The sequence below is a fragment of the Peromyscus maniculatus genome, chromosome 14, assembly GCF_049852395.1.
Source record: "Peromyscus maniculatus bairdii isolate BWxNUB_F1_BW_parent chromosome 14, HU_Pman_BW_mat_3.1, whole genome shotgun sequence".
NCBI lineage: Eukaryota > Metazoa > Chordata > Mammalia > Rodentia > Cricetidae > Peromyscus > Peromyscus maniculatus.
This window is the reverse complement of record NC_134865.1, coordinates 55,778,723-55,804,613: the sequence shown is the minus strand read 5'-3', so window position 1 is coordinate 55,804,613 and position 25,891 is coordinate 55,778,723. Positions and strand designations below refer to the sequence as shown.

Sequence of the window (25,891 nt, the reverse complement as noted above, 5' to 3'; positions counted from 1 at the left end):
CCCCTTGGCTGGAAGGAAGTGCATCGTTTTAGGGGCCCTCAAAGCATGTTTCCAGCTGGGGGCCTGACCGAGAGGTTGGCCTTTTTCTAGCTTTTGAAATATGTGCCACTGGGTGGCTGTCCCATAGATAAAGGGAAAATGGTGCCTCTTACTCTGTGTTACTGTAAACAAGTACCCAGGATCCATGGGATTTTAAGATGTACATCATACACACACATCCTCTCTCTCTTTTTCCCTCTCTCCTCACTTTTCCCATGTTCCCAAGACAACTGCTTACTGATGGTGGGGGGGGGGGAGCAAGAGAGGATCCTTAATCCCGGGGAGCAGAAATGAATGCAGAAAATGCCCTGGGAACCGAAGATTCCCGTGGCTCCTCATGTCGGTGCACAGCAGCCCATATATAACCCTAGGCAAGCTTCCCCGCCGCTGCCCGGCTTATCTCAGCCTCACATTCGCGGACTCACCAGCCTGGAGTCTCTCTGGATGTTGGCCAGGCCAGTTGGGAATGCATAATATCTGAGATAGGGCAGAGACTCATGTCCTTGCATGTTGGAGTGAAGGTCTCCCTGTTCTTCCACTCTCCTGTCTTCTGATTTCCCCCCTCTGGCGTTGGGAAGTAGTCCTGTGGGACTCGCTTCTCTAATCTTTTAAGGAGGGGGTCCTGATTCCAGGTGTGCAGGTGACTCGAGACGGGTGGAATCATATTAGACAGTTGTGCTTTCTCTTTTGGTTTTTGTTTGGAAACAGGGTTTCACAATACCTAACCCCGGCTGGCCTTGAACTCTTTATGTAGTTTGGGCTGGACTTGAACTTGGCTGTTCTCCTGCTGCCACTTTAGGGACTCAGTTGCAAATCCTGAGATTTCAGGCTTATGCTAACAAGCCTGGCTTAGGTGCCTCTTTGAAACCCTGGCTACAGAGACTTGAGTTAAAACTGCCCCCGCCCCCAATCTCTCTTTTCCTCCTAGCTAACTTGGATTTTATGTCCTAGTCTTTGGTGGTGTTTTTGTCTCAATAACAAGGATGAAGAATGGTGAGGCCTCTGGAGAGAAGCATCTAGCCTGATGAGAGCAAAGGATTCTGGGAAATTGAATGAGGAATTCCATGATGGGAATCTGGAGCTTGTGCTGGAGGTGTGGACCGGCAGGTGGCACCTCCATCTTTCTCTTATTTCCCTTTTTTTCTCTGTGTTGGGCTTACAGCTGTGCCCCCCCCTCCACCCCTCACATGGGTTTTCCCTCCATAGAACTTCAGGACAGCGGTAATGGTCACAGTTTGCTTTTGAAGATATATGTGATGTGGATCGAATAGTTTCCATTCTGTAGACAAAAGCCGAGTTATCCACCAGCATTAACCCCCCTTCCTCTGGCTCCTCCATTCTTTCTGTTTCTTCTTCTGGAATGTTCCCTGACCATGGAGGAAGTGATGTAGATGTCCCCTTTATGACTGGTCATTCAACAGCCCTTTAGTCTCGGTACTTTTGACCAGTTATGCATCTCTGCAGCCATCACTGACCATTACGAAAACAATCTTCTCGGGCCAAGAAGGACAACAGCATTCTTCTATGGGCATCAACAGTTCTTCCAGGGGCAATTTGATGGGATCATCATGTCTATTTAGCAAAACATCAGCAGGAGCTTCCCCGCGACAGCCCATCATCTCCCCAGCCACAGGCTTTGGACTGGGTTTATGCGATCAGGTACGAGTTTTATCCTGTGAGTTGGGTACCAGATCCAATCAAAAAGCAGCTGCTTACCCCTGGAACAGGCTTGCCAGTACTGTACCCTTGGCTCATCATGCTTGGCCAGTCAGTATTACTGCACACAGAGCCCACAGCTGGGTAATACGGGTGCTGGGAATTCTCCCCCAGCGGCCTGCATACCTCTGGCACTCTGAGGGCCAAGCCAGCAGGAAGGAAGCTTCCAGCCCAGGTCCACCCTGAATTCTTCATGGTCTGTAATCAAGGCCTGTGGTGTCTTAGGTAACGGCCTTACCTACTAGTTCTGGTGTGGAGTCAACAACAGTGATAATTTCCTGTATTGTTTTGGGGGATCCCTGACCAACTGATAGGGGAATATCCTACCCCCTGGTGCTGGCTGGGATTATTATTTTAATAACCTATGGCTTCTAGGAGCAGCTTTATCCACCCATTTAGGGTGCCTCGTTAAAACGCTTAAAACACACACACACACACACACACACACACACATACACACACACACACACACACACCTTTTTGATAAGTGTTTCAAATGTCAGATTTCTTTATGGCTTTTTACATTGCTAATTTTATCCCCTCCGCCCCCATTCCCTTTATCTCTGTGCCCAGAGTTGTCTGATTTCTGCTATTTTTTCTGCTGATGTCCTAGGATTATACGTTTTTATTTAATTAATTTCTTTTCTCCATTCAAAAAGTTGCTTTTCCAAGTGTCCTGTATTGTCTCGTTTGTGTTTTATTTTTATTGTAAAGGGTTACACAAGGCCATTTTTCACTCAAGTACATAGTGTATTTATTTATCCCCCCAATACTATACCCCCTTCTTCTTCTCCCCCTCCCATTATGTACCTTGTTTTCTTTTTACTTAATAGTATACCTCAGATTATTCTCCAGCAACAGGTATCCGCCCCTTTTATTCACAGCACTGGGGTTTTGAATCCAGGGCTTTGGATAAGCTAGGTAGACAAGGGCTCTGTGAGCAGTACTCCCAACCTACACATTCTACTTGAAACATGGTAGTTCAAGTGTAGAGATGTAATTTATTCAATTTCACCACTCTCGATAGACATTTAGATGATTTTCAATTGTTGCTTCAATGGAAAACTTGAATATGCTTTACCCATACATGTTGTCATGTCTGTACATGTTTTACCTGTTCATGTGAAGTCATCTGGACATCAGAAGTTCACTTTTAGTATATGAGTTGAGTGAATTAAAAAACATCTTTTATCTTCTTACCTTGTACAATATTGATCTCTTAGTGTTTTCCTGATGGTTGATTTTAGGTAAAAAAAAAAAAAATTAAGTGTATAGGTGTTTTGTCTGCACGTATGTTTGTATACCACATGAGTGCCTGGTGCCCATGGAGGCCAGAAGAGGGCATCTGGTCCCCTGGGACTGGAGGGTGGGTGCCAGGAACCTGGGTCCTTTCAAAGAGCAGCCGGTGCTCTTAACTGTTGAACCATCTCTCCAGTGCTCTAAATGATTTCTTGTGAGTATGACTGAGTCAGTCACAAAAGTTGTATGTACATTTCTGCTACAAGTCTCCTCTCAACATTAGGTGTCTTTTTCAGTGACTGTCTACCTTGAGACAGTCACTGAACCTAGGCTGGCTGATTTAGCCAGACTGGCTGGCCAGTGAGACCTGGGGATCTTCCTCTCTTCTCCAGCTCCGGGGTTACACATGTTCCCGAACACACCTGGCTTTTACATAGTGCTGGAGGAAGGAATGTGGGTCTCCAGGCTTAGACAACAATACTCACTGCGCCACCCTGCTGGTACCTACTGTCTACTTCTGATTGTGGTCATTCTTAGCACAGTTTCCTAGAAATGGGTTAACTACTCTGAAAACTCCGTATTATTAATTTTCTGTTGCATGAATCCTAAATGGTCTTATCATAAAAACCTGGAGCCAGATATCAGGATGAAGGCTGAAAGATCAGAGAAGCAGAGCAAGCCACAGCCACCACCTCTTACCTCACCAACTCCTCAGCCTGAAAGAGCACGAGTTCCTGTTTCCTCCTGCCTTATACTCCTTTCTCTGCCCAGCCATATCATTTCCTCTTTCAACCTTTCTAGTGATGAAATTAAAGGTGTGTGCCACCACTGCCTAGCTCTGTTTCTCTTTCAGACTGGATTAATCTCATGTTGCCCAGTGTGGCCTTGAACTCACAGAAATCCAGACAGATCTCTGCCTCTGCCTCCTGAGTGCTAGGATTAAAGGTGTGTGCCACCACTACCTGACCTCTATGGCTAACTCTGTGGCTGTCTCTGTCCTCTGATCTTCAGGCAAGCTTTATTTCTTAGATTACAAACAATACATCACATTTCCCCCCTTTTTTTGGTCTAAAATAATAAAAGATTATAACTAACATAAGAAAAACTATATACAATAAGTAAAATAACTATGTACAATATATACAGTCAAGAATTGCATTAACAATGTCCAGTCTATAAACATATGACAAATTCAGAGAAAATACCTCATTATTTATCCTATTTTTGGTGAGTAAAAAATGTACCTAATTCACTTTCTGTCCTAACTTTTATTAACAACCCAAAACTATCTTTTGGTGTCTTTCAAACTTATACACTTTACACCTCTTTAGTGAGTTTCTTTTCTGAATTTGTTAACAAGGAGAACTATATCTAAAACTATATCCTTTAGAGACCTGAGAAGGAAATAATAGTTATCTAAGTAAACAGGAAGTGTAGACAAGGGACTTCCAAAAAATGTGAGAAATGTCAGAAACAGCTGGCTGCCTGGACAGTCACCCGAGGTTCCTTTGCAATGCTGGGGCACCCATCTTCAGCCTAGACTATCTGACAGACTTTTCTGTGCAGCAGGATTTTCTGAAGGGCCTTCCTACCTTGTCTTGGCAAGGTTTGGCAGTCCTTTCTTTTGTGTCCTGCTTGTCCATTTGGGCAGCATACTGTCAGCAGTTAATGTAAGGGTATTTTCTTGCCCAGTGGCTAACTTTTGCCACAAATAAAGTCAACTCCATAAGGAGTTTCTTTGATGCCCATCATCTTCTCTGAAGTAGATTGGTGCTGCCAGGAGCAGACGTATCCATTGTCATTAAAAAAAAAAAAAGAATCTATGTTATTAAAATGTCTTAAATGCCATAGTCTGTAGATCTCTGAAGAGTTTGAAGACTCTAAAATATATCTCTGACCTTGAAAACATACCTAACATGACTACAAGTATGGCTAACTCTGTAGCTAACTCTGTCCTCTGATCTTCAAGCAAGTTTTATTTCCTAGATTACAAACGATATATCACCACAATTTTCTCTCGATGTGATAAAGTACCATGAGCAAGGCAACATACAGAAGTGAGATTTTTATTTGGGCTTGCAGTTCCAGAATGATGAGTCACTCAGGTCAGCAAGCAACCCACATGGTGACAGGAGCAGGAAGCTGAGAGGTCACATCTCAACTGCAAGCGCAATGCAGAGAGAACAGACTGGAAATAAGGTGAAGCCAAAACATTTAAAGCCCACCCCCAGGGACATACTACCTCCCAAACCTTCCCAAACAGTGCCACCAACTGGGCACCATGTGTTCAAATATCTGCACCTCCAAGGGGCATTTCTCACTCAAACCACCACCGTTGTTAAGGCTCTGGACCTTATTGCTGAATTGTAGTCGGTCTATAAATGTAATATTTTCATTCTCACACCCTGACCGAGTGTCCATCTCACCCTATGACACTAGCATTATCACTAAAATAGAAACAAAGGTGTGCTAATGTAGTATGTGAAATGTGGTGGTTTATTATCTTAATTTTTAATTTAGCTATTATGGTTGTTTCTTAAAAGTTTTTTTTTAAAAATTCTTTTATTCATTCTTCTCTCTCTCTCTCTCTCTCTCTCTCTCTCTCTCTCTCTGTGTGTGTGTGTGTGTGTGTGTGTGTGTGTGCCCCAAGAATAGCCTTGAACTCCTGAACCTCTTCCAAGTTCTGGGATTCCAGATGTGCATTGTTGTGCCTGGCCTCACAAAAGGTTTTAAGCCAATTTTGTACTATTATAATTTACAACAATAGAATGTACTTTAGTCTACATATCCTGGGGGTTTGAAAGATGAATATATCTGTGTTTCCTGTGTAACCACAACAAGACACTCTAGAATCCTAAAAGTTTTTCTAGTCCCTCTTTGCAGTCAGCCCTGCCTCTGTCCTCCGATAAGCATTGATTCTTTATGTCTTTATATCTAAAACTGTACATAAACAAAGTCATATAACATGTATCATTTTCAAATCTCGCTCATTTCACCTAGACTCTTTTTCTCTAAGACTTGCATTTCTCATTGTGTATTGGTAGTTTGTTTTTGGTAGCATCCCATTAATTAGTGTAACACACTGACACTTTTTAATCCACTCACCACAATTTTTATAAATTCTTCAGTTAACAGATAGCTGAGTTGTTTCCAGTTTTGGAATAGTATGGTTTAAGTTGGGACAGCAGCTATGTGTAAGTTTCTTTCAATAGAATTCTTTCCCTCTTGCTATGGGGATGAATACTTAGGAGTGAAACTTCCAGGTGTGTGACTAGTACATTGTCTTAGTTAGGATTTCTGTTGCTGTGAAGAGACAACATGACCATGGCAACTCTTAAGAAAACGTTTAATTGGTGCACTTACCATTTCAGAGGTTCAGTCCATTATCATCATGGCAGGGGAACATGGCAGCATGCAGGTAGACGTGGTGCTGGAGAAGGAGCTGAGAGTCCTACATCTTGCAGGCAACAGGAAATTGACTGAGACCTTGGGCGGTATCCTGAGCATAGGAAACCTTAAAGCCCGCCCCTACAGTGACACACTTCCTCCAACAAGGCCATACTCACTCCAGCAAAGCCACACCTCCTAATAGTGCCACTCTCTTTGGGATTATGCGGGTCAATTACATTCAAGCTACCATATACATGTTTTTTTTAAATTTAAAATATTTATCTTTTATTTTTATTTATATGTTTGTGTGTATGTCTGTGTAAGTTTATGCCATGTGTGTGGATGTCCATGGAGGTCAGTGGAGAGCAGCAGATCTACTGGAACTGGAGTGACAAGCGGTTGTGAGCCATCTGACGTGGCTACTGGGAACCTACCTCTTGTTCTGTACAAAGGCAATGAGCACTTCGAATGCTGAGCCATCTCTCCAGCTGCTGGCTGTTCTCCAACTACCCTAGCTTTTCTGACAGTGGTTGCTTACAGCGCTGTGAGCAGTGCATGAACATTCTTGTTGGTACACATCCTTGCTAGATGTCGACACTATCGGTCTTTCTAATTCTAGTCGGTGCAAACGGTATCTTTACTTCTGTTTTAACTTGGACCTTCCTGATTCCTAATGATGATAAGTATGTTCATGGTTGTGTATCTCTTGTTAATTACATAATTTATTATAATCAATTATATTTGTGCAGTTGTGTAACCACTATCCCTGTTGGTAACAATGTCTTTGAAGAAGCAGAATTTAAAAATTTTGATGAATTCTAAATTAGTTTTTTTTTTATTTATTTATGGTTTTTGCTTTTTGTGTCCCAAGACTCTTGACTATACCAATGTCCTGAAGACTTCCCACAGTGCTCTCTTCTGGAAGTCTTAGAATCTTAGTATTTTTCTGTGTAGCTTTTGAGCCTTTCCTGGAACTCACTCTGTAGCCCAGGCTGGCCTCGAACTCACAGAGTTCTGCCTGCCTCTGCCTCCTGAGTGCTGGGATTAAAGGCGTGTGCCATCACTGCCCGGCTAGAATCTTAGTGTTTTACTATGATGCTAGAATCCACTTTGATTGCACTGGGGTTGTGGCATGAAGTACAGGTTGAGCTTTACTTGTAATCTCATTTTTATTTCTTTAGTTATTTTGTATGTGTTTCTGCACCAGGCCTGGGTGTGGTTAGAGTGCAATTTGTGGGTAGGGATTCTCACCCTACCAGAGGATTGGACTTAGGCTGTCAGGGGTAAGCACCTTTATTCACTGAACCATCTTGCCATTATATTTTAATATGGAGACCTGGTTAAAATAAATAAGGTCCAGCAAGCTGGCTCAGTGGAGAATAGAGCTCACTGCCAAGTCTGATGACCTAGGCTTGATCCCTAAACCTGGCAGAGCTCTGACTAGTAGATCTCATAGCAGAGAACTGACTCCTGAAAGTTGCCCTCCGAACTCCACTCACATGAGTGCCCTGGAATGTGTACTTCTACCTCACAAACAAACAAACAAACAAACGTAAAATAAAAAGATAAGTAAAATAAGTAAGTATTATTAGCCATTAGTCACTGATTTATTCTGTTGTGGATTAGAAATTATAACCCTTCTCAGGGATCTGGTAGATACTTGTTTGTACAATCCATTGGATTTTTACACATGCTAGGGCAAGCATCTACTACTAGCTACATCCTCACCTCTGTCGGCTAGACTTAAGCAACCCAGTTCTTTGATTTAACTGGAATATGTTTAAGCTTATGTAATAGTTGCACTCAACATTCCATATAACTGAATAGGGGGAAAGAGAAATGTGGATGTAGTCGGTACATAAAGGTGTGAAAAGGGCCTACCTATTAAGAAATGGGGGCCAGAGCTGGGCACATAGCTCTGTTAGTAACACGCTCAAGCAAGAGGACCTGAGTTCGATACCTAACACCTATGCAAAGAGGTGTCATGTGCTTGTATTCCAAGTCCCTTGGAAGCTGGAGACAGGAGCATCTGAGGGACCAGCTGTTCAGCTAGCCCAGCTTACATGGTGGGCCCCAGGTCTCCTTGACTGAATTTGTGAGAGAAAGCAAGGTGGATATCCTCCAAGGATGGACACTGGAGGTGGACTTAAAGTCTAAACACACACACACACACACACACACACACACACACACACACATTCAGAAATGCAGGCCTGCTTCTGCACACACATGAGCATGCACACCTGTGACCCTTAAAACAAAGAAGTGGGGGCCACTTGGTGTGTGGGATGGAGGTGTCGTGGGGGGGAGGAGCTGGAGAGCTTGGTTACACAGCATGGAGGGTCCCTACCTTTGTCCCGTGGGTGTTGTGAGGTCTGAGAGGGGGCTGGAACGTGTCCCATAGCATCATCACATGTTAGCATCATGGCTGGTCTGACTGGGGAGACATCAATGGATGAGGGCTGAAATGGGTGCTAGCACTCTGTCTTCTTGAAGAGGGACTGATTGCTGAGAGATTGAGGATGGGATGGGGTGGAGGTGGTGATGTAGGAAATTGCCTGATTTCAGAATAGGTAAAGCTGGAGGGAGGCATGTGAAGATTTGACCTTGAGATCCAGTTGGGATGTTGGGAAGGCTATCTCGGGTTTACCTAGCGCTAAAGATAGCAGGGGGAGAAACTTTCTCAGAGTTGAAGCTTAAAGGAAATGAAAATGATTTGCTTTTGGAGAATATTTGTGACATGGCTTGAGAGGATCATCAAAACTGATTCTCCTTTTTTGTTAAAACATTTGAAAATCTGCAAAGTGCTTGTGCATGCAACTTTTCTCTTTTTAAATGTGCTTTTATTACTTTTATTTATGTGTACGTCACATGCATGTGGCTTCCTATGGAGCCTGAAGAGGACATCAGACTGGCCAGAACTGGAGTTACAGTTGGTTGTAAACTGCCTTGCCTGATGTGGGTAATTGGGATCTGAACTTTGGTTCTTAGGAAGAGTAATAATATTATTTTGTTGTTGTTGTTGTTATTTTGATACAGGGTCCCTTTACGTAGTCCTGGCTGTCCTGAAACCACTATGGCTGGCTTTGAACTCAGAGATCTGTCTGGCTCTGCTTCCCCAGTGCTGGGCTTAAAGGTGTGTGTCATTACCACACCTATCTGCAACAAAAGTTCTTAACCTCTGAGCCTCCTCTCCAGCTCCAGTTTTTTTTTTTCTTTTTTCTTTTTTTCATTATACCTGATGTGGTAGGCAGGGCAGGCAGGGTTCCATGGTTTCCATCTTGCAGATGAGGAAGGAGGCTCTGCCGTGGCTAGGAGATGGCTTAGGGTCTTTAAGATAATCGGTGCGTGTGGTATCAGTGGGATGGGATGGGGTAGGATTCTAAGCTGGGCTTCTATCCATTGGCTGTGTCAGAAGTCACCTTGCTTTTCTTATCGGTTTGATCAGGTGGATAGCGTCTGCATCATTAGCCCCCACGGTGGGGATGGTCAAATAAAGCAACCTGAGTGAATGAATGACAGCAAAGCAGGGTGCAAACCTCAGCCGATTAAAGGTTACACTTCCTTTGTACTGTGGCTGGGGATCAGCTGGCCACAGGGTCGGGAGATGGGGAAATCCAGGGTTTACACTGGTGCAGTCCACAAGAGCAAGGCCGTGCCCTATGGAGTGGGATGGAATGCTGGGCTCCGGGACAGGGTGGTGCTGCCCACGCAGTCCGAGGCTTCCAAGTTGTCAGGGAAGCCAAAGGCTCGCATGTACCGGAAGAACTCTGTGTTTCGATTCAGAAGCCTTGGGACTATATATGACTTATTATATGGCGGAAATACTATACTGTGCGTCCCTAGCCCTCCTTTTGTTTCCTTAATAGTGCTTGGGATTTAAACCCAGGCCCCTGGGCATGCTAGACAGGCACTCTGCCACTGAGCTCTGCCCCTAGCCTTCAATATACTCATCTTTGAAATGTTATTACATGCTCTGGAAATATGCAATGACTTGTGAGTTTCTACAACTTGCTGTACTCCTGTACTTCTGACCCAACACCCGTTCCTTCTAGCCTAAGTTAAGAGAGTGGGAGATTGGAAGACACAGCATTGGTATTTGGAGAGAGGGGTCATGAGCCTCCAGGAGTTATTCCAGATAAGGAGACAGATTTTCTTAATCTTCTCATGGAACTAGTCCTTCTGACAACTTGATCCCCATCCAGTGAGACTGACTTTGGCCATGTGGCCTACAGACAAAACATTTGTGTTGTTTTAAACTAAGTTGTTTGTGGCCATTTGTTATAGTAGCAAAAAAACAAACAAAAACAAAAAAACAAAAAAAACAAAACCAAAAACTAATAAAGTGGACTGAAGATTCACTAAGATTATCACATGCATAGATGCCTTCAAGTGCATGGCTGGCTGTACCATAACATGCCTATCCATTTATCAACTGATGAGTGTTTGGGCTGCTTCCAAGTTTGAGCTGTTACCAACGAAGCTGCTATGAGCATTCATATATAGGTCTTTGTATGGACATATGTTTTCATGTCTCTGGAGCATTTGCTCAAATGCCTGTGCATGGAATTGCTGGGTCACGAGAGCCTATTTCGCCTTACAAGATGCTGCCAGAATACTTTCCAAAGTGGCTGTTGCATCTAGTGTTTCCACCAGCAGCTATGAGAGCTACAGTCACACTGTATCCCTAGCCAATGCTCAGCATTGTCAGCCTTTTTAATTTTAGCCATTAGAATAGATGCTTAATGCTCTCTCATTGTGATTTTAATTGCATTTCCCTGATGACTAATGATGTTGAACATTTTTTCCCATGCTTTTTGGCCATCTGTAGCTCATCTTTTATGCAATGTCTGTTCAGTTCTTTTGTCTGTTAAAAAATTGGGTCATTTGACTTATTATTAAATTTTAGGAGTTCTTTATATATTCTGACTAGACATCCATTATTGGATATGCCTTCTGCAAATATTTCCTTGCAGTTTGTGGCTTGTGTTTTATTTTGATACTAGTGCCTTCCAGAGAGCAGATATTTTAAATATTGATGAAATCCAACATAGTGGGATGCCCAAGTTAAGGCATTTTTTTTGTTTAACCTAAGGTGAACAGGATTTTCTTTCAGTTTTTCTTCTAGAACCTTCATAGATTTTGCTTTTACATTTAGCTCTCTGACCCAGTTTGAGTTAATTCTTTTGCAGGTGAGGTAAAGGTTAAGGTTTGTAAAATTAAAAATATTGAGATGTCTAGCTGGTTTAGAATCAGGGTAATACTGGCCTCACAGTTAGCCTGGTGTTCAGTACTGCGGGGGGGCAGGGGGTGTAGGTAAAATCTAATCTGCGATGGAAGTTTTTTTTTTCTTTCTTTTTTCCTGTTTCCTTTTCTATTCTTTCTTTGAGACAGGGTCTCATGTAGCCCAGACTGGCCTTGAACTCATGATTCTCCTGCCTCAGTCTCCCAAGTGCTGGGATTATAGGTGTGTTTCACCATCGTTGGCTCCTGCTGGAGTCTCCCCCCTCCAAGTGTGACAGAGGCAGATTTTGATGAGTCTATGTGACACATACAGACAAGCTGCTTTGGACCTTCAAAGAAGGGACAAGCCATGTGACCTCTCAACGAAAGAGGTGGCACTGAAGAGGCTTTTGTGGGACCGCCAAGACACAGCACTGGGTCGCCATTTCTCCTGGGAAGAAAGCATGGTCAACGCCCTCATGGTGTTGTAAAACAAACTGATCCTCCTAAAAAGAGACTGCTGGCCAAGTGATTTCCAGCAGGAGGAGGGATGAGTCGGGTGGGTAACTTGGAGTGTACTAGCTTAGAGGAGATGCCATGAACGTATCAATAGTGGTTATACGTGCGTATGCCTTTGTCTCCCTAAACTCATAAACTCTGAGTCATATTGTCCCTGCAATGAATATGGTGCTGAGAAGAAGGAACGAAGGAAGGAAGACGTTAGGAGATAAGGAAAGGAGGAGAGGGACCAGCCTTCATGGAGCATCCACCCCGCCCCACCCCAGCTTTGTGCCCAGCATCCAGCCTACATCATCTCAAATGGATAGCTTCCCCCCTCCCCCTTCACAAGAGCATCTTGGTCCTCTCCATGTTTTCAGATTAAAACACAAGGCTCGCAAGTGTCAGTTGCCACGCTGAGGCCCAGGTCTCCGCTCCTGGCTCCGCGTGGCTCTGGTAGACTAGACTCCCTCCAGCTGCCCCGAGGACGCTGCCTTTCCGAGGGTGACTGGCCCAGGCAGATTGCCGTGGACTGCAGGCAGAGGAGGCAGGGGTAGGTCTGGCTGGGGGTTTGTGGGTTTGCTCCTGATTTAGCCCAAGTGCTCCCTGTGCTGCTGGCTGGGAGTTGGCTGGCTGGCTGCGTGGTTGGGGTTTGCAGAGAGTCTGAAGATCCCGTTGCCAGAGATAGCTGCAGCTCTCAGCAGCATCTGTCAGCTGGGGGTTTCTTTCCTTCTCCTTCAGGTTGAATCCCATCAGGATTTTATTGGTTTCTCTGTTCCCAAGATGACCCTGCGTCTTCCTAACCTGTGACCCCCTACACTTCCTGTCACACATTGCTTGTGGGAAGGGACCCTTGAGCAGTCCTACTGTTTGACCCTGTTATCTGCTTCCTCATTCCCAAATTCCTTTGGTTTCCTCTAAGAGGTGTGAGTTCACTAGGGATGAAAGCATACCAGGATCTTGTGTGAATTCAGATTCATGGCGGGTGGTGTGTGTGTGTGTGTGTGTGTGTGTGTGTGTGTGTGTGTGTACACGGCTGCTCCTTCTCTGTGTCATGTTTGACCCATTCTTAAAGGGCCCCTGGAAAACAGACAGTCCAGGGGATGGAGTGTGTCTGGGGAACCGAGCATCCCAGATAGTACAAGTTCCCATTGACCCTCCCTGTCCTCCAGGTTCCCTTTTCTCTGGGCCCTCTTGCCCGTCTGCCTCTGAATATCTGTCTTATGCTTTGTTTGGTCATCATGGTCCTGGCCCCTGCCAACTCAGAAAACCTGAGCCGGGGCCAAGCCTGGCTGCCTGGTCTCCTGGACGGCGTTGCATGCTGCTTTGCGTCAGCAGAAAAAGTATCCTCTGCCGGTCACATTCTAGAGCACCCTGTCCCTTGCAGCCCTGGCCTGTGAGGCCTCTGTGCTGAGGCCGCTTACCAGGCTGTTCGATCTCTCTGCCCACGTACCCACGAACTTCAGGAATCCCCAAAAATGGCTTGGTGGCTCTGTGACTTCAGGCGAGGTGCTGGAGGTTGGTTTTCTAGGCCTGTTCCTCCTTCTTGGGGTTACCAGGAGTGTCACCTCCAAGCTCCTCCCAGCTCCCAAAATACCAGCCCTACCCCGGCCACACTGCCAGAAAATGCTTAGCACATTAGCGGGTTTAGCCACGGCCACAGTGACAGGCACTTAGGAGGCTGCGGAGGCACATAGATTTCATTGTGAATTCCTTCCAGCGCCTCACTATTTTGACAACACAGGGCAGCAGCGCTGTTACCAGGAACCTGCCCTGCCTGTGAGTTAGAAGGGTGGGGGCGAGGGGGAGCAACAGTGAGTAAGGGCCCCTGCCAGAGGGTGGGCTGCACCTGCCCCTCATTTCACTGGGCCCCGCATCTGTCTTCAGCAGGCCTGCCTGGCAGACCTCTCTTCGGCCTTCTGGAGCCTGCTCGGAACAGGTCTTGGATCCTAGCAGCTCTTTTTCCACAGTTACCTCAGCTCGTCTTGCGGCTTCTCCTGCAAGGGGACACACGAGGTTCCTCCTCATCCTGCCAAGGAGGCAGCCGGGCAGGCTGAGGGAAGCAGTCTCGCCCCACAGCCGCGCGCTGTGAAGCCTCTGCTCTCGCTCCGTCTCTGCCCCCTTCACGCTGCAGGCTCTGAAGCGCGTCTCCAGCTCTCTAAAACCCTGGGTTCTCATCTGTAGGACAGAACAACACGGCCAGCTTGACCTGCCTCCGAGCAAGGCTTTGTCATCTGCAAGAGACACTGCGCGTGGATGTGTTTTGGGAAGTGTCAGATGGAGCACACTTGTGTCCTGTGAGCTGGAGGGAGAACCCCCTGTCTTGTTTACTGTGAATTCCTCCACAATGTCCAGTCCATTGGCTAGAAAGTAAAATAGGATGACTTTCTAAGGAGTTGTCAATTTACTCCACTGATCGGTGTGGTGAAGAACAGGAAGGCGCAGGATGTGTATTAGTGTATGAGGGCTGCTGTAACAAATAGCACAGACTGGATAGCTTAAACATCAGGAATGTAATCTGTTAGATCGCGGGGGCTAGAAGTCCACCATCACGGTGTCATCTGTGTGGGCCCCTCCTGCGGGCTCCGGAGAAGTGTCTGTTCTGTGGCCCTCCCCCCACTTCGGCTGTTTTCCCGGCATTCCCTAGTGGAGAAGCATCACCCTCCCCTCTGCTTTATCTCCACAGGGTGGTGGGAGTCCCTGTGTGCATGGCTCTGTGTCCAAGTGGCCATTTTCATTTCAAAGGAGGACACAAATTTTTCCTGAATTTTTGTGTCCTAGAAACAGTAATATGTTTTTTTCCCCAAATGGCTTATAAAAAGTAGAATCATTCTATTTGTCTTTTGGAATCAAAGGCAGTGCCAGTACTATACTCTTCACATACTTGCTGCTCCTTTCCTGCTTTACTGTCTGTCTATCTTGGGCCGGCCAGCCTCCTGCTGCAGCTTCCTGAGTACTGGAATCACAGGCATATCCCAGCATGCCCTGCTTCCTACTTCTTTTCTGTGCCGTCTTTTCCCTGGAGCCTCCCTGCATGGAGTGCCCAGCTGCTGTCGGGGGATTCACATTCTTTTCCCCTTCCTGTGCTGTAAATATCGTCCTGATCCCCAGTGCCATTTCAGCGCAACTCTCTGGCAGGAAAGCCCCCTCTGTGTGTATCCCCATTGGACTTAGGGACTGGCATGTCGATGGCATGTTCTGGGCTGGAGCATTCCAGACCTGGTGTGCAGCTGGACCGTCACGCTGGTGATGACCTTTGCAGGACCTGGTGCCGTAAACCTGTCCCTTATTTCCAAGACTCCACTGTTGCTCATCTGTCTGCATCTTCCCATGAGCTCTCCAGTTTAGGAAGATGGATGGGCATGGGATAATTCCTTTATTTATATGCTACACCTGAAGAAGAGGAGACCCTAGGATCCTTCCCATGAACTATGATGCCACATACTTTCCATTGTTTTTCTCATTTAGGTCTCTTGATAATCCCAAGAATCAAGATACCTTCACTATCCTCCTCTCACAGATGGGCATTTGGGGTTTTGAAGGGAGGTGTAAGCTTTCCAAGCTCCTCAGTGAGGGAGGGACTCAGTCATTTCTAGCATCTCCATTTTCTCCTGTGCGTGAGGAATGTGAGCCGTGGCCATTCTCCTTTGAGTCATCTGCAGAGCTTTGTAAGAAGTCATATTTCAGGGTTCCTCCAGTCTGCTGAACCCCAAAGGAGTCAGAGAAACTCAAGAATCTCTGTCCAAGTCCAGCCCCCAGAGATGCAGGTTATACACAGAGGGTGAGACCCATCCATGCCATGCCAGGTTCCTCTCAGTGTTCCCTACCCCCTGTCCCACCCAGGCTGGGGAACCTGCAGTCCATGTCTGTCTTAGTCAGGGTTTCTATCGCCGTGAAGAGACACCAGGACCACAGCAACTCTTCTAAAGGAAAACATTTAATTGTGGTGGCTCCCTTACAGTCTCAGAGGTTCACAGTCCATTATCATTATGGCGGGGAGCATCACGGCATGCAGGCAGATGTGGTACTGGAACATCTTGCAGGCGACAGGAAGTCGACTGAGACCCTGGGCAGTAGCTGGAGCATAGGAAACCTCAAAGCCCGCCCCCACAGTGACACACTTCCTCCAACATGGCCATACTCACTCCCACAAAGCCACACCTCCTAATAATGCCACTCCCTATGAGGTCATGGGGGGGGTCAATGGCATTTGAACCACTGTACCGTCATACATGCTCTGAGTGGAATGGCCCATGTGACCTGCCTTTCACTTTTTCCAGGCCTCTTCTCTTCTGTAGAGTGGTCTTGGGGGGGGGGTCTCGTAGGGGCTCCCACAGTGAGGGAGTGGCATGTGTTAGCATCCCTATTTTTCACCCATTCTCTAGAGTTGTGCTTGTTCTGTGGTCCCTTGGAAGGCACCTGGCCTGGAGTCAGCCGCCAGTATACAAAGCAGATGATGATGAAGATGAAGAACCCTGCCCCCCCTCACCTGCTGTACCATCCTCTGCCCTTCCTCCTTCCTCACCGTCACTCACTCCTGCCCCTACATCTGGAATCCCATCACCAGGCCCAAAAAAAAAATACTCATGCCCAAGCCAATACCTCTTCTAGAAACGCAGTCCTGCTGGGTGGTGGTGGTGCACACCTTTAATCCCAGGATTTGGGAGACAGAGGCAGGTAGATCCCTGAGTTCAAGGCCAGCCTGGTCTACAGAGTGAGTTCCAGGACAGCCAGGGTTACACAGAGAAACCTTCTAAAAAAACCAAACCAAACTAACCAAACCAACCAACCAACCAACCAACCAACCAACCAACCAACCAACCAACAAAACCAAAACAAAACAAAAGTCCAGCCCATTCCAACAATTTAACGAATGAACAAACAAGCAAATGACAAGAGCCACTGCCACCACCGAAGGAGCAAGCACTGTGACCTGGGCACTGATTGGGCGGTGGTGACTTGCCTATGGAAACCCTGCCCTGTCTCTTTCCAAGACATATAAACATCATGGAGGGCTTAGCTGGCACAGGCTCTTAGCATTCATAGGACCCTGGAGCTAACTTGTAGCTAACTTGTCAACCCAGTAGAGGCAGGAACCTTCTGCATCCCATGTGGGGAACATGTCTGGCCTGGAGTAGATAGATGCTCACTCGATGTATCTTGACTGAACTGAAAAGCACCACCAAGTTAATTTTGTGTAGAAAGAACAGAGGAGCAAGTCATGGTGCAAAGACACGGATTCACTTACCTGAGTAATTGATTGTTGTTGCTAATGAGATGATACCAAAGACTAGTTATAAAGACAAGAAGCTTAGTTAGTTCAAGGTTCTGGTCCGTAGTCAAAGGGCTGTATGTATGATGGCCTTCTTGCAGGTAGAAGCATGAGACGTTGCATGGTGAGAGACCTCATGCATGTGTGTCTCCTGGTCTCTGCTTCCTTCCCTATGAAGACATCGATGTTCACTCAGGACTACTCCAGAGATCTACTTTTCTCTCTCCCAAGGGTACTGCCTCTAAACACCAAAGTTGTATTAGGTTTCCACAATTTTTAATACTTCACAATAGTGATCAAACTTTACTGTGAATTTCAGAGGGGCCACACTGTATTTATGATGTTGATCATACAACAGGTAGGATTTGGGACTAGAACTCAAATCAATAAAACTATTTTTGGCTTCTTAATTGGACCAAAATCTGAGCTATGATTTCTTTTGTTTTTGTTTCGTTTTGAGACAGGGTCTCATTATGAAGACCTCCAACTCATGATCCTCCTGACTCAGCCTCCAGAGAGAGGGGAAACCAGGCATGGACCACAACGAGTGTAAGCTGTGGGTTCTGAAAGTAGTCGTTACAAAGTCAAGAGACCCTTTGGCTAGTACTCTGACAGGAAGAGATCTGGATAGACAGCAGCAAGTTGTTTTTTTTTTTTTTTTTTAAATAATAATTATTATTTTTTTAAATTGGCATCTCTGAAGATGTTGGCTTAGGATTCTAGGCTAACATCTAAATACTACCTCATCCAAGGAGCAAATGGTAGGCTATTCTCACACATTATTGAAAATTTAACTTGGAAAAATGTCCTTGGAGTGCACGGTATGTCCAGAGTGGAGAGGCCCTGTGGTGAGCCTCTTGCTTGTAGATCTGCCGCAAGGCCTTCTGGGACATACTCGGCATCCTGCTTTTCCGGTTAGAGTTCAAAATGTCTTGTTTTCAAATACCCAGAGAAGCATTTTTCCTCCTCTCCCTCCCCTTCTCTTCCCCAGTTCTGTCACAAAGCAGGACATTTTGATGATGTGGTGGGGCTGTGGAAAGAATTCTCAATGTGACTCACAATCAGATATCCCTGAAATGTATCTCATCCTTGCGGCCTTCAACCCTGACTCTTACCCAACTTCTGAGCTCCCCTCCAGGCTTCTAATCCATCTTTGATCCTCCCCTTCCTGAGTACCAGGCCATTCCTGACCTTTGTCCTGTTCCTAACTCTGACTGTATCCCTTATGCTTATCTCTTTCCATTCATGAGCTCTGGATGAGGGTGGCCTTCAGCCAGCGCCCAAGCCATTTGCTTCTCACTTTTCTTGGTAGGTTTCAGAAGCTGAAAGTTTACTGGGCTTATTTTCTGGTTGTTGTCAAAGGGCCCCTCTGTCGACACTAGCAAGTGTCAGAGTGTACCATCTCACACGCCACCTTCAAAATGAGACATTCGTCATCACCGTGTGTGCGCGCTACAGGGTGTGTGCATGTGTGTGTGTGTAAATGTGAGTGTGTGAAGTGTTTTCTCTCCTTCCACGTGGGTCCCAGGGATCAAACTCCAGTTGTAAGACTTGGCAGCAAGTGCCTTTCCCCATTCAGTCCTCTCACTGTCCCCTCCCCTGTTAATCCTGTGAACAACAGTTATAATAGTAAAAACTATCACAGTAATACAGTAGCAACGACAATAGTGCGTCCACTGAGCCTCCGTTACTGATTGTATACTGCCCTGGACACATTCTCTCACGTCCGTCCACTAGGTCCTCACAGTAACCCGAAGAGACACCTATTTCAGGCTCTCCTTATGGATGGATGGATGGAAAACAGGAACAAACACGTTGTTTGCCTAAGGCATCCAGTTAGTGAGTTAGGCCAGCTACGGAATGACTCAGTGACACAAATTCCATTCAGATTGTGTCCTGAATAGGTGAAGGGTTGTTTCTAGGGCCCTGGTCATCTCCCTTGTGGCTCTGCTAGGACGTTTTCGTGTGGTCTATCGGTGGCCCCTGAGATGTACTGGGTGGGAGAAAACTCATTTCTTCGACCTTGCAGGTGGGTAAGCCCTGTCTTGGGCCATGTGAGAGACAAGGGAGAGACTGTCCTGAGGAGCAGAGAGGTGAAGGTGAGGTCCCCAGGAGCGGGCGAACAGCCGTGCTGACTGACTTCCCAGGCTTTCTACATTTCAACAAATATTTACACACTGGGCAGTGTGGGGGCCGAATAGAGAGCTGTCCGTTCTAAGTCCTCAGGATTGACCAGGCGACTGCAGGTTGATGGGGCTAAGAAGTGCCATAGGAGAGTGAGGCGAGGAGGGAGGATCGAAGATGTGACAACTCCTCAGATTTTGGGTGTCGATTGGTTGTATTTCTATTAGATGCCTCCCACACTTCTAGGACAGTGTTGGTTGCAGGAATAGGCTCTCCCCCCACACCCCCCCTCAGTGTTTTAGTCAGGGTTTCTATTGCTGTGAAGAGACACCATGACCACAGCCACTCTTAGAAAGGAAAACATTCAACTGAGGTGGCTTGCTTACAGTTTAGAGGTTTAGCCCATTATCATCAAGTGGCTGGGAGTATGGCGGTTTGCAGGGAGATGTGGTGCTGGAGAGGTAGCTGGGAGTTCTGCATCTTGCACAGGCCACAGGAAGTGGTCTCAGACACTGGGCAGTTTCATGAGCATATCTGAGACCTCAAAGCCCGCCTCCACAGTGGCACACTTCCTACAACAAGACCATGCATACTCCAACAAGGCCACACCTCCTAATACTGTCACTCTCCTTAGGGGGGGCATTTTCTTTCAAACCACCACACCCAGTGAAGAAAATTATTACTATGTGGTGTTTCCCCCAAATTTGCAGGACTGAACGTTTTTTATTTTAAGGGGTAATGAAAGGGATGGCAAGATGGCTCAGAGGGCAAAAGTGCCTGTTGCCAAGCCAGCCCAATGACCGAAATTTAATATGTGTGGTACACACAGTATAAAGTTAGCTCCAATCCTGGCCATCTGTCCTCTGACCTTTGCACCCAAGCTGTGCGTGTGCATACACACAAAATACACCCCTACAATATAAATGCGTAATAAAAAAGGGGTAGTGAGCATGGAGGTGCTTCGAGTTGTTCAGAGCCCTTCCCTGCTGTCAGGAGTTGGAGCCACTGTGGTAGGTATGCAGGGAGGGAGAGGGGCAGGGACTCGGCCTGGTTTGTTGCTTGCACAGGCCCAGGAAGCATCCTGGAGGGATGGTTCAACGTAGGAGTGGAGCCCTGGCTCTTGGAGGATCCACTCATGTGTGGTAAAGACTGTTGAAGGTTGGTAGAGCCTCGTGACGGCCTGGAAGTGGCCACTGGGTGTGGCAAGGGGAAGGAAAGGAGTAACCATGAGAAAGTGGCCGGGGAGGATGGTTAAAGGATGAGGGGGATAGGCAGATGGAGGACAAGCATGTCTCTCTCTCTCTCTCTCTCTCTCTCTCTCTCTCTCTCTCTCTCTCTCTCTGTCTCTCTCTCTGTGTGTGTGTGTGTCTGTGTGTCTGTGTGTGTACATGAGTGTACATGCATGTGTATGTTGAGACAAGGTTTCAGTAGTCCAGACTGGCCTCAGTGTAGTTGAGGATGACCTTGAACTTCTGAATTCTGATGCTTCTGTTTCCACTGTTCCTAGGATTACAGGACTTTTCAGGCATGTGCCACCATGTCTGGTTTATTAAGTGCTGGGATTGAACCCAGGGCCTTATGCATGCTAGGCAGGCTACTCTATCAACTGAAGATCATATGATTGAGGAGGCGTTAGCAGTTGATGTGAGGAGGGAGGTTGGATATCTCTACATAGGACCTCAGTGTGTGTGTGTATGTGTGTGTGTGTGTAGGGAGGCAGATTAGTGTGAAAGTGTGTGCCTTCTTACTGAAAAATGAATCCAACCCTTCTAATCCCATCCCCCAATCCTCCATCGGTTTCACTGAAAGGAGGCCTTGTGGGTAGAGAAAAAGTATCCCACCCTCCAGCTGATAGAGAGAGGCTGCTCCAGCAGCTTGCTATCTTAGGCGTCCCGTGGCTTGTTGTTATTGTTGTTGTTGTTTGTTTCTTGTGACTCCAGTATGCAACACTCACCAATGCCTTGACTTTGCTGTCTCTTCTTCTAGGGTAATTATGGGTTGGGACAATGTACCGATTGTTCTGTTCCACAATGAAGCACTGTGTAGGGTGATGGGCTGGGCTAGAGGGGACCCGCAGAGAGGGTCAGGAAGGGAATCATTGTCTGGGGTGGTGGTCCACCAGTGCGTGGCCTGGACAGCCGCATTGTATCTCGAATTATGTTTCTTCTTCCCACCCACACCCTATTAGCTGTTTGTCCTCACTGCATTTTTTTTTTCTTTTTCTCTGCATCCTTCCCTTCAGGGGTCACCACCAATGGCAAGGCATGGCAACTTCCATCTTGAATGCCAGGTTAGGGTGTTGCAAGAAGTGTTTAAAATTCTTTCAGGGAATTTGCCAACCCTGTTCACTGGATGTGCTGTGTTGCTCATTTGAGTTGTTCAGAGTCTTTTTGCTCTATAAAGCTTGTGATGGTTTCTGGGAAATGTTGGGCAACCTAGTCATCTACCCATGCACCCATCTACCCACCCATCTACCCACCCATCTATCCATCCATCCATCCATCCATCCATCCATCCATCCATCCATCCATCCATCCATCCATCCATCCATCCATCCATGCATCTACCCACCCATCCTATCTATCTGTCTGTCTGTCTGTCCGTTCATCCATCCACCCATCCATCCATCCATCCATCCATCCATCCATCCATCCATCCATCCATCCATCCATCCATCCATCTACCCATCCATCACATGTCATTGAGGGCTTATTAGGAGGCAAGGTTCTGGGCTATATGATGAGCCTATAGTTTTAAGAAGAGCAAAAGAGAGCACCCATCCTTGCCTATGTGAACCTTCTGTTGCCTACTCTGGCAGGTCAAGATGTATAGGTGTGAAGTTCAGTATTGTCCCTGTGGACCGCAAGGTTGGGAGATGCTCAGAGCTTGACTCTTAAAGATAGAAAGCAGAAATAGGTCTTCATGCCCATGGTTCAGCCATCACCAGGCAACACAATAACAATGGTTATTTTGTTGCACAACGTCTTAGACCAGGATATCTGTAAGAGGCATCTATGGTTATATCTGTCCCTATTCTCTCCTGTCCCCAGTCCCTCTTGCACTGGGGCTGGCTGTCACATTTAGTAATGTGTATGACTTAGCTGTGGCAGCTTTTCTGACCAGAACCATTGCCATCTGAATGCAATGACCTTCTGTGACCATCACCTCAGGCATCTTGCCCTGAGGGGTAGAGTCAGGCTTCACTGAAGCCAAGGGACATAAAGGCTGAGACTCTGTGAGCCCACTCTGGGAAGAAAGGGACACTTCTTCTATCTGGGAGGAGTTTGACTGGGAAGGCAAAGGCTTGGCTGAAAGCTATTTGCTCATTTAGCTGTGGGTCCTACAGCTTGTCAGCCTTACTGGGTGGGGTAAGTGGAGGGCTCGACTAGACACTCTGCACCCCTGTAGGGGTGATGAGACAAAATGGAGGTCCCTGGAGTGCTGAGGTCCTGGAGGGTTATTTGAGAGCTCCCCAAGGCCAGGGTAACAAACTGAGGCTGGCTGGAAGCCAACAGGTGGGTGTTCTCCACCACTTGTGGTCTTTGAAGAGGTCACCATGGTGTAATACAGCTCACAGGAGCAAGGGAAAGATTTATTTTTTTTTATGTGAATGCAGGTGTGTGTGTGTGTGTGTGTGTGTGTGTGTGTGTGTGTGTGTGTGTGTGTGTGTGTTAGCCAGAGGTTAATATTAGATGTCTTCCTTCATTGCTCTCTATCTTATATTTCGAGGCAGGGTCTCTCACCAGATTGCCTGGTGATCTCCTGTCTGTGCCTTCCAAGTCACATTTGCCTGACATTTAGATGGGTGCTGGGGATCCGAACTCTGGTCCTCTCTCTTGTGCAGCAAGCTTTACTCACTGAACCAGCCCCAAGAATGGTTTTTAGCCTTGCTTCAAACTCTTGACTACATTTGAGAATGTATTATAAGGTAAACAAGGGCATTCTCTTTGTATATATTTTAAAAGGAATCCAGATTCTTTCCTCCTGTTAAGTTAAAACAAATCCTCAGGGTAGAAAATCCATATGCTTAGGGTTGACCAGAGTGTCTTGGCTCCTGGGGGTTGTGTGTGTGTGTGTGTGTGTGTGTGTGTGTGTGTGTGTATGTATGTATGTGTATGTGCACATGTGCTCACGGTGTGTCTAAGGTGTGTGCTGCTATGACAAATTGGGTGCTTGTCCTTTCTAGCTCTGACTAGACATAATTTCAGGAGCACAGGTCTGGGGACCTGGTGCTGCAGCTCCGTTGCTAGAGTGTTTGCCTAACATACTGGGTTCGAAACTAGGCACTTGGGTAGCAGAGGTGTGGGAGGGAATCAGAATTTCAAGGTTATCCTTGGCTTTATAGTGAATTTGAGGCCAGCTTGGTCTACACAGGGCCCTGTCTCAGAAAAACCCAATCCCGAAAACAGCAGCAGCAGCAGCAGCAGCAGCAGCAGCAGCAGCAGCAGCAGCAGCAGCAGCAGCAGCACTGACCATAGGGCAGTCGTGCTGTGTTAGAAACCAGCTAATCTGAGCACTGGACACTCCCAAGACTGTGAGCTGCTAGCAGTTTCAATTACAGCTGAAGAAACTGAAGCTTGGGAAACGCAGTGATGGACTTCCATGCCCCACAGCAACAGAGCAGCACGAGAACCCCAGGCTCCCGGTTCCCAGGTTGTGTGTGCTGTGACTCCTCACCCATGGATCTTTCTGTCTCTCTCAAACAGAAGCATGCTGAGGGCAGAAACGACAAGTGCCATCTCCTCTGTGGCATTCCAGAGGTTGGTGACAGCTCCGCATGCCCAGCTGTCCCTCCATTTGGACTTTAGCGTTCACAGGCTGTCATTGGTTGGAATCACCCTCTTTGCTATTCAGCTAGGAATCATTTCCATGGCTCCCCTTTGTGCTGTGTTTCCTTGACTCTGAGACTGAGCCGCCCGCCCCAAAGGTGATGCCTTGTAGGATGGCATTGCCTTGGATGCTCACCAACACGGTTGGCTTCTCTGTATCTGTGGGTTCCTCATCTGTACACTTAAACGGGGAATCAAAAACACTGAGAAGAAAACAATTGCTTTTGTACTGAATACCAAGAGTTTTTTTTAATTATTTCCTAACCAGTACAGCATGATGTCCATTTCCATGGTGCTGATGCTGTATTAGGTAACATAGCGACCTAGAGATGCCTTAAGCATACAGGAGGATGTGCACAGGCTCTATTCCATTGTTTATGAGGGACTGGAGCATCTTCAGATTTTGGTATCTGAGAGGAGCTCTTGGAAGCAGTTGCTTGTGGGTACCAAGGGTGACTGTTACTTCCTACAAGGCCTTGGCAGCCACTCTTCTTTGATGTCCTTAGAAAATGTGGGTATGTGAGTTCATTTTCTCCCACTGTCCCTGGCCGTGAGGCATCATTAGATGAACTCTTTCTTTGTGCCACATGTGTCCCATTTCCAGGATGGTGTTTGTAAGTATGAAGGGATGTAGCCAGGTTTCACTCTCTCCGGGGCTTGCTTGTTCTGCTCTGTCACCACTGAGAACCACATTCTGAACAGATGCAGTTAGAGCTGCCCAGCTGTGAGTATTCCTCCTCATGGATTCCTGGAAAGACCCAGGGTTGCTTCATGGAGATAGCAAAGGGAGTATGATTCATGGTGGAGTGGATGATGTACAGTCGTCTAAGCAATTGCCTGAACTGTGGGCTGATAGAACCTCAGAGAATAAATAGTTGACCAGTAGGTCCCTGTAAATCACCAGTGACCTCTGAGGTCATGGTGATGCCTTCAGCCAGGTGGCTGAGGGGCAAGCCTTCATTTTGGATTGGCCTTTTTTGCTACTATGTTTTTGAGGTACTGTGTGTTCCTGATGAGCCACCCCGAGTTCCCCATGTCCTTGTTTCCCAGCCCGGAGCCTCATGGGTTTATTTGTGGCTATCTCCCTGCATTATTCCAAGTCCAGACACCTTACACAGCGCCTGCATCTTCTGTAATCTTTTGTAACCTGGGACTGTTACCAAGATTCAAGTAGCTATTAGGGATGGAGGAGAGGGAACCTGCTTTTGGGGTCAGCTCCTCTCTGGTGCAGCTGCCTGGGAAAATGGCTGAATGGTTTTCTTGGGGTACATTGTGTTCAGATTGTGTTAGCTACTTTGGTTGGGAGGGGTGGGGAGGAGAGAAGCTCCCAGATGAGTTCAACCCAGAAGGCCAACCACCATTATTCTGAAGATCACAGTCACTCACCAGTCTGTGGCTGACTGCTTTCCTTGGGATCAAATGTTCCCTGATGGAAGTGGTTGAGGTTTCACTCCTGAGTGTGTTGTTCCTATTTGTGTGTTGGTTCACCTTGCAAACGCAGAATCCCTTGCCTGTTCGACCATCCGTCCCTCCATCTGTGAGTGAGTTCATCCATTCATCT

The 25,891-nt window shown here is 46.7% G+C and overlaps 1 protein-coding gene across 5 annotated transcripts in view; it reads left to right on the top strand.

Annotated features, from left to right (window-relative positions):
* Dpf3 (double PHD fingers 3) overlaps positions 1–25,891 on the top strand; it is a 292,453-nt gene that overhangs the window by 72,874 nt on the left and 193,688 nt on the right. Inside the window, exon 1 of one of the 5 annotated variants that reach the window (XM_076551003.1) lies at positions 18,851–19,406. The exons of 2 other annotated variants lie outside the window; for them this stretch is intronic. In XM_076551003.1, coding sequence (XP_076407118.1) covers positions 19,366–19,406 — 41 coding nt within the window. In that variant the 5' untranslated portion in view covers positions 18,851–19,365. Of the gene's footprint in view, positions 1–18,850; positions 19,407–25,891 lie in introns of those variants that run through there. 2 more of the 5 variants (XM_076551005.1, XM_076551004.1) reach the window with 2 other exon arrangements.